Source organism: Cherax quadricarinatus, chromosome 43, assembly GCF_038502225.1.
Source record: "Cherax quadricarinatus isolate ZL_2023a chromosome 43, ASM3850222v1, whole genome shotgun sequence".
Lineage (NCBI taxonomy): Eukaryota > Metazoa > Arthropoda > Malacostraca > Decapoda > Parastacidae > Cherax > Cherax quadricarinatus.
Window position 1 is genome coordinate 26,508,719 of NC_091334.1, and position 11,715 is coordinate 26,520,433.

At 40.8% G+C, this 11,715-nt stretch overlaps 1 protein-coding gene across 3 annotated transcripts in view; it reads left to right on the forward strand.

Annotated features, from left to right (window-relative positions):
• AIMP2 (aaRS-interacting multifunctional protein 2) overlaps positions 1–8,542 on the forward strand; it is a 42,420-nt gene extending 33,878 nt beyond the window's left edge. For all 3 annotated transcript variants that reach the window (XM_053784187.2, XM_070093768.1, XM_070093769.1), the window contains 2 exons: positions 7,226–7,377; positions 8,298–8,542. In XM_053784187.2, the coding sequence (XP_053640162.2) occupies positions 7,226–7,377; positions 8,298–8,311 (166 nt within the window). In that variant the 3' untranslated portion in view covers positions 8,312–8,542. The remainder of the gene's footprint in view (positions 1–7,225; positions 7,378–8,297) is intronic.
• The last annotated feature ends 3,173 nt before the right edge of the window (positions 8,543–11,715 follow it).

The following is an 11,715-nucleotide window of genomic DNA, read 5'->3' on the forward strand; positions in this document are numbered from 1 at the left end:
TAAAACCCTCACAGTTTCCTCGGAAACCTTCTTGGGATGACCTTTGTTCTTTGAGCCTGGGTTTATACACCCTCTGGGTCATCCTTTTCTGCTCCATCCTTTCTAACTGCCCAGACTGCTTCAACAACCATTGCAGTGAACTCTGACTAGTGTTATGGTTGTAGGGGATAATGAAAGGGAGAGTAATAACTGTGTTCTCTTGAAGTCACTGGATAACAACCACAAACGATCTATAGATGATCGAATATAAACAGAACAACAAACATAGGATTTAATTCTCTCACAGCTCCCAACATTACTTCCCTCCTAAATTACATTATATCATACCAATTCAATACAAAGATTACCTTATCAACAAAACTAATTTTATAAATTCAATCTATCTGGAGGTTGAACCACTCTTTTTGGAATGCCTGAGATATGGAGCGTTGGCATTGTCCTGAGGCACTGCCTCTCCTCTCTCACTCTTGTTTCTATCATCAAACCTTCCAGCAGCATCTTCCTGCATACTAACCTGATCCTTAAGTTTATTACCACTATTATCTTTTGTGGGCAGTTACTCCAACCATAAAGGTGCCCTGTTCCTATACTGGCCAGGAATTACCAACCTACATCTTACAGTTTCTGGTACTGTTGGAATCAGTGTTTGTTCTCCATCAGTCCTAAACTTTGACACGAGTTGATCTATATGCCTTTTCCATATATTACCAAAGCCTTTAATTTACATTTTATAATTCCTAACTCCTAATACCCCCACAGTCTTTCCTTCTACCCAAGGTTTACCTCTCCCAAAATTTCTGGCATACACAGCATCATCAACTTGCAGTTGCTTCTCATCCCCCTGAAGTTCACCAGCAGCCATGTTAGACATGACATTTGACAGCCAATACTGGGACTTTAAAATTTCTGCTGTTGTCTTACCAGTGGAGGAATGAACAGTTTTCCTATCATTGTACAAGAACCTACATAATCTGGTATTGTAAATTTGTGTAAACGTTCCTTCAGTGTCCTACTTTCCTCTCTGCCAGACCATTTGATGATAGATGGTGTGGGGCTCTAGTAATATGTTCAGTACTATTATTAATAAAGAAAGTTTCCAGCTCTTGCGATACACAGTATGCAGCATTATCTGACAACTATGTCTGGTAACCCAAAATTACAAAAGGATTTCCTCAGCAACTCAGCAGTAACTCTGGATGACATGGAACTAGTTACTTGTTCATCTATGAATTTTGAAAAGGAACCTACAATTGTTAAAAACTATTTGCCTTCCACTGCAAAGTTTACATGCGCTCTAGACCATGGTTTCCCCATGCTGGGCCAAGATGGTACAGGAGAGAAAATTGGCTGAAAATTCTTAAAACAAATTGGACAATTCTTGGTCAGTTTTCCAATATCTTGGTCAGTCTTTAGCCACCAGACCCACTTCTTGCTTCTGCTTTCATAGCACTGATACCATTATGACCCATATGTAACTGCTCTGATATCTTACATCTTAATTCCACCAGCACTACCACTCTTCCTATACAATAATACATCCTCATAAATAGTCAGGTTTGATTTGATGGAATTATAGTCAGATAAAGGTACACTGTTCTTACACCATCTATATTTAACATTACTTACTACTTGGGATAACACAGCATCTTCCAAAATATCAAATGTAATATCTTGGAAATCCAGAGACACTATTAATCTTATATATTCCATAGGTATAACAGCCTCATTGATCAGGCCCCGATCCACCGGGAGGCCTGGTCATGGACTGGGCTGCGGGGGCATTGGTCCCCGGAATACCCTCCAGGTAGTTGCCAGCCTTGAATAACAATTCATAATCTTTCTTTCAACACACCGGCCGTATCCCACCGAGGCAGGGTGGCCCAAAAGGAAAACGAAAGTTTCTCCTTTTACATTTAGTAATATATACAGGAGAAGGGGTTACTAGCCCCCTGCTCCCGGCATTTTAGTCGCCTCTTACGACACGCATGGCTTACAGAGGAAGAATTCTGTTCCACTTCCCCATGGAGATAAGAGAAAATAAACAAGAACAAGAATTAGAAAAAAAATAGAAGAAAACCCAGAGGGGTGTGTATATATATATGCTTGTACATGTATGTGTAGTGTGACCTAAGTGTAAGTAGAAGTAGCAAGACGTACCTGAAATCTTGCATGTTCATGAGACAGAAAAAAGGACACCAGCAATCCTACCATTATGTAAAACAATTACAGGCTTTCGTTTTACACTCACTTGGCAGGACGGTAGTACCTCCCTGGGCGGTTGCTGTCTACCAACCTACTACCTAGGAATTCATAATCATACTGAACTAATAACAGCCCAACACTGAATTCCGGCATTTGTATTTGCTGGCGTCTGTTTCCCTTTCCCAAATAACCCCAGCAGTGGTTTATGATCTGTGTGAGCAACACTCTTTCTTTCTAGCAAGAAGTATCTGAATTTCTTAACAGCAAACACTAAAGCTAAACCTTCTTTATCAAGTTGAGAATAATTCTGTCCTGCTGGAAAAAGTTTTTTTATCAACAAAATATACAGGTTTTTCCTGGCCATTTAGTTCCTGGATTAACACCTCCAACAGCCACAGAGGAAGCATCAACCTCAAGTATTAATGGATGTTCTGTAAAATTAGTCAACGAGGCTGAACAATCTCAGGTCTTTTTAATCCTTTGAACAGCATCCTCTTCCACTGAAGACCACTCAGATTTTTCAATAACTCATACAGTTTTGCCAAAATTAGAGAAATTCTTAATAAATTTACAATATGTCACCATCTCCACAAAGGACTGAACTTCCTCTATGGACTTAAGAGACGGTAACTTTACAATAGCCTCAATCTTCTTAGCAGAAGGTTCAATGCCTTCCCCTGAAATCTCATACCCCAGATATTCAGTAGATCTGGTTTTCAACACTGACTTAATCTTATTTGGTACTACATTATACTCTTGAGTCTAGCATCATGCTGAGCTTCTGTGGCACCACATATTATGATATCATCCATACAGAATGCTACTCCTTCCAATCTAACAAATAATTGGGAAATAAATCTTTGAAAGACACCATGTTGGTATTAATTGACTGAAATACATTGACTCCTCTCATCTACTGGTATCTGTAAATATGTATCCTTCAAATCTAATTTTGTAAATATCTTGCCTTTACGAACTACTGACAATAATTCTTCAATCCTAAGTAAAGGATATCTCTCACAATGAATCTGTTGATCAATACATTTAAAATCCTCACATATCCTGATAGACTTAGAGTCGACCTTTAATACAGATACAATAGGTGCAGACCACTTACTGTGGAACATAGGCTCAGTAATCCCTCTATTAGCTTTTCTAATTCTGCTTCAATCATTTCTTTGTGAAAGCAAGGTACCGACCTTGTTTTTGTGAAGACACAGCGTCACTTTTCACGTGAATTGTGGCCACCATGCTGGAGATGGTCTTACTAAGATCTGCTTTAAAATTATCTAGCATTATTAATTTTGGTAGATTCATCTAATCCAGCAAGGTAAATCCCTGCCTTTCCCATGAGGGCTTTTCCACACAAGTTACTATTTTTTGACTTTGCTACATAAAACTCTGGTGATACCTCTTAAGTTATAGTTTACAGGCAAAACAACCTTTCCCAAAAGGTTTGTTTTCCAATTATCATATGCAGTTACCTTCTTAGAACATGGTTCAGTGTGCCCATATAATGCTTCGACCAAGTCTTTGGATAATGTTGAGATGGATACCTCACTGTCAGTCTTAAAAGGAACCTGTTTGTTATTAATTACAAAACCATATTGTTCAGCCTTCATGGAAAACACTTTTCCTCCACATCACACAAACTCATCACTCCTTCGTTTGCTCAACTATTTTCCCCATCAAGCACCTTAACTGTCTTTGTTTTAGGATATCTTGGTGACTGCTGTTTCTTTACTGTTCCCTTTTTGTCACTACTCAATTTTGATACATCCTTAGAATACACTTTAGATGCTTCTTTAACACTCTTCAAGTGACCCTTCTTATGAACACAAGTGACAGAAACTATTTCAATTTACAACTAACACTACTATTCTGGAAACCACAATGTTTATATCTTCGTATCATTAATTACTTGCACCTCCGGACCAGTGTGCCTCTCACTAACAGAAGTCTGCTCTAAGTTCACAAGTCTCTCCAAATTTTTGCAGATTGCATACTTTGCAAGTCCAGTTTTTATACATTTTTTTTTTTTTTTTTTTTTTAACACACCGGCCGTATCCCACCAAGACAGGGTGGCCCAAAAGGAAAAACGAAAGTTTCTCCTTTTACATTTAGTAATATATACAGGAGAAGGGGTTACTAGCCCCTTGCTCCTGGCATTTTAGTCGCCTCTTACAACACGCATAGCTTACGTATGAAGAATTCTGTTCCACTTCCCCATGGAGATAAGAGAAAATAAACAAGAACAAGAACTAGTAAGAAAATAGAAGAAAACCCAGAGGGGTGTGTATATATATGCTTGTACATGTATGTGTAGTGTGACCTAAGTGTAAGTAGAAGTAGCAAGACGTACCTGAAACCTTGCGTGTTTGTGAGACAGAAAAAAGGACACCAGCAATCCTACCATCATGTAAAACAATTACAGGCTTTCGTTTTACACTCACTTGGCAGGACGGTAGTACCTCCCTGGGTGGTTGTTGTCCACCAACCTACTACCTAGGCTTTTACACATCTAAGTTAGGGAAATAAATTTCATTCACCACTGTCATGAATAATTGATTTCTAACTCAGGCATCAGACTGATTCTCATAGTTACATTTATGTGTCAAAACCTTTAAATCTGCATACAGTTCATGCATGGACTCATCATGTTATTTCTTCCTTTGTTGAAATACCAACAAGCTGCAGTGATAGGCTGGTTTCACAGTGTAATAACTCTTCATTGCTACTACTAAGTCATTACAGTGGACCCCCGGTTAACGATTTTAATCCGTGCAAGAGGGCTCATCGTTATGCGAAATAATCGTTATGCGAATGAATTTTCCCCATAAGAAATAATGGAAATAAAATTAATCCGTGCAAGACGCCCAAAAGTATGAAAAAAATTTTTTTTTACCACATGAAATGTTAATTTTAATACACACAAACTGAAAAAGGCATGCACAATTACATGACACTTACTTTTATTGAAGATCTGGTGATGATTGATGGGATGGGAGGAGGGGAGAGCATTATCTTCTTACTGTTTAGAAGGGGAATCCCCTTCCATTAGGACTTGAGGTAGCAAGTCCTTTTCTGGGGTTACTTCCCTTCTTCTTTTAATGCCACTAGGACCAGCTTGAGAGTCACTGGACCTCTGTCGCACAACAAATCTGTCCATAGAGCTCTGTACCTCCCGTTCCTTCAAGACTTTCCTAAAATGGGCCATAACATTGTCATTGAAATAGTCACCAGCACGGCTTGCAACAGCTGTGTCAGGGTGATTTTCATCTATAAAGGTTTGCAGTTCAACCCACTGTGCACACATTTCCTTTATCTTTGAAGTAGGCACAATGGATTCCACAACTGGCATAGGCTTCTCAGGGTTAGCCCCAAACCCTTCAAAATCTTTCTTAATTTCCATACTAATTCTCACCCTTTTTACCACAGGGTTGGCACTAGAAGCTTTCTTGGGGCCCATGGTCACTTATTTTCCAGAAACAGCACCGAAAACACTGTAATAATACGAAATATTCCGAGTGTATGCTTGGATGTTACCGCGGAGGCTGGCTGGTAAACAATGGGACAGCCGGCACATGTGAGGGCACATTGGACGCGTCTCGGACGAAAATCGGTAAGCGGGTTTTTAATCGGTATGCGCGGCAAAAATTTTGCGATAAAAGTAATCGTTATGCGGAAAAATCGCTATGTGATGCCATCGTTATGCGGGGGTCCACTGTATAACATTTTGTGTGTGGTAAATCTGGCACACACATTACCCAGAACACTGAGTTTCTGATCCCAGGGAAACTAGCAAGAAGTTCCTCTACTTTTCCTGCTCTGTGATTCCCAAATGTGCAAAATTGGCTTTCGACAATCTTAGCAAAGCTCCAAAGAGATTTTTGATGGATCAGAAGTCTCCAACCTTGCCTGTGATGCCGCCATGTTGCACACACATTGCTGCAGTAGCTCCTATGCAACAATCACCACTCTGCTACAACATCTTCATGACTTCAGCAAGACATTGCCTCCATAACCTTGGCTTCATAATTCCATCCTCGTAGCCACTGTTATGGTTGTAGGGGGTAATGAAAACCAATAACAGTGTATTCCCTGGAAGTCACTGGATAACATCCACAAACAATCAACACCACAACATCTATAAACAGTCAAGCATAAACAAAATAACAAACATAGGATTTAATTCTCTTACCGTTCCCAACACCTTACACCTCTGTCACTTACAACCCTTACAGTTTCCTTGGAATCCTTCCTGGGATGATGATTGCTCTGTGAGCCTGGGTTTATGTACCTTCTGGGTCATCCTGGTCTGCTCATTCCTCTCTAAATGCCTAAACTACTTCATCAAGCATTGCGGTGACCTCTGACTAGTTCCTTTCCTTACATAACCCCTCATCCTCCAATTTCTAAAACCTTGTTCCTCTGTTTCAATGTCAACACTTGTTCTTCACATTCCCTAGCCTTCCTAAAACCTTGTCTCCTAATTGGTGTGACTAGTTGTACTCTACATTATACATTATTACTACTGTACTTTGTCCTAAATAACTCAACCCGTGGATAATATTTTCAGATATTCCCCTAATAATGTTAATGTTGCAATTTTATAACTGTAGTGTAAAGCATCCTTCCGGTAAGACAGCGATGAAGTGAATGATGATGAAAGTTTTTCTTTTTCGGGCCACCCTTCCTTTGTGGGAATCGGCTGATGTATTAATAAAAAAAAATAATTCCCCTAATATTAATCCTCCAATCCTTTTCCAAACCCATGCAAGATATTCTCCTCTCATGGTAAGTAGTTTGCTTAGGTACAGGTTCACATCAGTACAATTACCTTAACATATGTGTAAATTAGCAGGATAACCCCAAAATGTCAGTAAAGTGACTATTTCCATTGATAACGCTGCTAACGACCTCGTTGCAGTAGTAGGAGACATTGTTGCAAGTGGACAGGGCTTTATAATAGGTGGTCAGATGAACTTGTTGATACATTGTCTTACTCAACCTTGTTCCTCAGACTTGGGAAGACTGGATGGTTGATGGGGACCTCATGTAGCATCGTTGATGTCTTGGCTTGGTCGTTGATGAGACAGAAAGCGATGGTTGATGCTGGTGCACCAGCCAATGTTGTTAAGTGGTACAAGACTGTCAACACACTGGCTGACTTAGGTAAGTGGTACAAGACTGTCAAAACACTGGCTAACTTAGGTAAGTGGTACAAGACTGTCAGCACCTTGGCTGACTTAGCTAAAGAGGGGGCCCAGGAGCTGAGATTCTACTCTTTCGACCGCATGTAGGCAAGTGCAAATCTTGCAGCATCAATCAACAGCTTATTCTGGCACCGTTGATGTGGTGTGTGTTGTGTTCACAGTGATATTACTGAACAGTGTTAGTAGGTTAGTAGTGTTCACATGTGAAGGTCACAGGTGGGGCATAAAGCAGGTCACAGGTGGGGCATAAAGCAGGTCACAGGTGGGGCATAAAGCAGGTCACAGGTGGGGCATAAAGCAGGTCACAGGTGCTGTTGTTCAGATTTACAATGTGTTGATTTTTGTAGCGCCTTGCCCGACTGCCGCGACGCTGCGGAATTCAACGAACAGATGAATAATTTTAACGTGAGGGTGCTGAGGCTGTGAATTGTAGACCGTTAGTGTAGTGGGGTGTACTATAGTGTACAGTAAACCTGGAGTATACCTGGAGGGTGTTCCTGGGGTCAGCACTCCTGTGACCCAGTCCATGACCAGGCTTCATGGTGGATCAAGGCCTGATCAACCAGGCTGTTACTGTTTTTTCAAAGTCTTGTGGTGTTAAGATTATTTCAGAAATTCTTGAATTAACCAAGTTTTGAGTTTCGGTCATAAAAAATCCACTTAGATTGCCGACCCTTAGTCTGATTAATGGCTCACTGAACGCTGAGTCATACTGGGACTTCAGTATATCTCTCATTTCTTTTCGGTCATCTTTATAAGTCCCATCTTGTTTAAGCAGTGGTCCAATATGGGATGTATTTTTTGCTTTAGATTTGGCCTAAGCTTGGTAAGACGTCTGACTATGTATGTTGACATTAACCGATGTGTTCTGGTTTACAGGTGAATCTTGGTGAATACGGCAGTTAAATTGGAGTCAAAAACATCGGATTTGCAGCAAAGGCGTTGTGGTGGATGGCACTGGGCTCCAGGCTTAGCTGCGTCACCCTATATGTCCTGGACAACACCAGGTGCCAGGCAGGGCTGTGCCACTCTTCATGTCCTGGACAGCTCAGCTCTACATGGTTTGCCACTATCAGGGCTGTGGTACACAGCGGCCGTCATCTTAAATAAACGATTACGTTGAATGCGTATTTCTGTACTACCTGGGGAGGGGGTGTTGTGGGGGTCAATGACCCTCGTGGCCTGGTCCACGACCAGGCCTGGCAGTGGATCATGGATCATCCAGGCTGTTACTGCCAGTTACATGTATTACAGTACAGGAACCACAGTCTGGCTGGTCAGGTACTGTCTTTAGGTTTCTGTCCAGCTCCCTCTTGACAGTCAGGGATCTGGAAGACAGCCAGGGGTCTGGAAGATACCCAGGGGTCTTGAAGATAGCTAGGGGTCTGGAAGATGGCCAAGGGTCTAGAAGACAGCTAGGGGTCTGGAAGACAGCTAGGGGTATTGAAGATAGCCAGGGGTTTTGAAGACAGCCTGGAGTCTTGAAGACAGCCAGGGGGGTATATTGGTAATCCCCTTATGTATGCTGGGAGGCAGTTGAACAGTCTTGGGCCCCAGACACTTATTGTGTTGCCTCTCAGTGTACTCATGGTGCCCCTGCTTTTCATTGGGGAAATGTTGCATCTCCTGCCGAGTCTTTGGCTTTCATAGGGAGTGATTTTCGTGTGCAGATTTGGGACAAGTCCCTCTAGGATTTTCTGAGCGTATATTATCGTGTATCTTTTTTGCCTGCATTCCAGGGAGTACAAATCAAGGGACTTAACGGTTCCCAGTAATTTAGGTGCTTTATTGTACTTAGGTAGACTGCCTCAGGACACAACTTAGGTACACTGCCTCAGGACACAACTTAGGTACACTGCCTCAGGACACAACTTAGGTACACTACCTCAGGACAACTTAGGTAGACTGCCTCAGGACACAACTTAGGTACACTGCCTCAGGACACAACTTAGGTACACTGCCTCAGGACACAACTTAGGTACACTGCCTCAGGACACAACTTAGGTACACTGCCTCAGGACACAACTTAGGTACACTGCCTCAGGACACAATTAAGATCTCTCTTCGACTACATGAGGAGTCATCAGTAAATCATTTTATTACTGACGTATGTAACATTAACTGGGCGAGTTAGCGGACACCCACGACACTGATCAATGTCTTAAAATATTTCTACATGACACCCAAAACCTCTATAATAAACAATGTCCAATGATAATGAAGCAGATCTCAACAAAGAGACCAAACAGCCCCCGACTTACAAGTTTTTTTTTTTTTTTTTTTTTTTTTTTTTTTACAACAAGTCGGCCGTCTCCCACCGAGGCAGGGTGACCCAAAAAGAAAGAAAATCCCCCAAAAGAAAATACTTTCATCATCATTCAACACTTTCACCACACTCGCACATTATCACTGTTTTTGTAGAGGTGCTCAGAATACAACAGTTTAGAAGCATATACATATAAAGATACACAACATATCCCTCCAAACTGCCAATATCCCAAACCCCTCCTTTAAAGTGCAGGCATTGTACTTCCCATTTCCAGGACTCAAGTCCTATCCTTAAATCTAACGATGAAAAACATCTATGTAAAAAAAATACAAACAAGGAATAATAACAGAAGTTAGTTTAATATGTTTATTATGCAGCCGATACCCATCCTGTGGGAGGTAGTCAAAAGATTACAGAGGTGAACATATACATTACAGAGGTACGTAATGGGTCCAGGGACTGGGCCTCAACATTACAGACGTACATAATGGGTCCAGGGACTGTATTTCAACATTACAGAAGAACTTAGAAAATTTTACACATCAATATTTACTAATCTAATACGAAAGTCCAAACAAATGTATCATTTAAACAGATTTAATGAAATGAAATATGAAAAAACCTGGAAAACCCTCTTTGAAATTTTGGGCTGTAGAAAACTGTCTAGTAACAGAGATTAAGTTAGTGACACCAGACGAGCCTCACATACAGCCTATACACACTGCTAACAAACTTCAATGTCTTCTTTTCCATTATAGAATCAAAACTAGCAAGTAAAATCCCAAAAACAAATACTGAGCCAGAAGACTGAGTCATGAAAAACTACCTCACTGGTAATTACCTAAATATATTCAGCATTAACAAATCCTACTGAAGTCTCACTAATAATTAAATCATTCAAATACAAGACAGGAGACCTAAATAACTTGCCAAGAATCATGTATAAATAAGCAGCTCATGTGTTGTCCCTCATTATTGCAACAATATTTAACAAATCTATTGAATCTTCAACCTCGCCATTCAGACTTGAGGACAGCAAGAGTCACCACCATCCTCAGATGAGATGATCCTACAGGACTACAGAACTTCAGATGAGATGATCCTACAGGACTACAGAACTTCAGATGAGATGATCCTACAGGACTACAGAACTTCAGATCAATATCTAACTTGCCTTTATTCTAAAATGTTCGAAAAAAAATATATAAACAAATCTACTCCTACCTCTTATCCCATAACATATTGAACCCCTGACAGTCTGGGTTGAGGCTCAATAAAACATGAATGATGCAATCATTCAGGTGCTTGAATTACTATATACAACACTTGTAAAAAATTTCTATCTTCTGGGTCTCTCCCCCTCAAGGAAGGTTCCTTGATGTTGGTGAGGGGCTCTTGATTAGGGAATTGGATCTGTGCTCCAGTTCCCCAAATTAAGCCCGAATGCCTTCCACATCCTCCCCCCCAGGCACTGTATAATCCTATGGGTTTAGTGCTTCCCCCCTTGATTATAATAATAATAATTCTGGGTCTCTTCATAGACCTGCGGCAAGCATCTGATACAGTAGACCACAATATCTTGCACTTAAAACTAGAACATTACGGGTCAGAAGACACTCTCAACTACCTAAAGTCTTATCTTAGTGGTAGACACCAGTATGTGTACACAAATGGTGTGACCTCCAACACTCAGCGTGTAGTTGTTGGAGTACCACAGGGAAGTGTCCTAGGTCCTCTACTCTTTTTCTTATTTGCATCAATGACCTCCCAAATGCATCGTGACTCCTTAAACCAGTTCTATTCACGGATGACACCAATTATGTCTCCCACCCAAACCCAGCTATACTTAGTAACACTGTAAACAACGAGATACATAAAATATCAAACTGGATGACGACCAACAAACTTACTTTCAACATAGACAAAACCTACTTCGTGTTTTTTGAAATCAGAGCATCAAATATCTAGCTAAACATATCGACCAGGCGCTGTATAATCCTCCGGGTTTAGCGCTTCCCCCTTGATTAT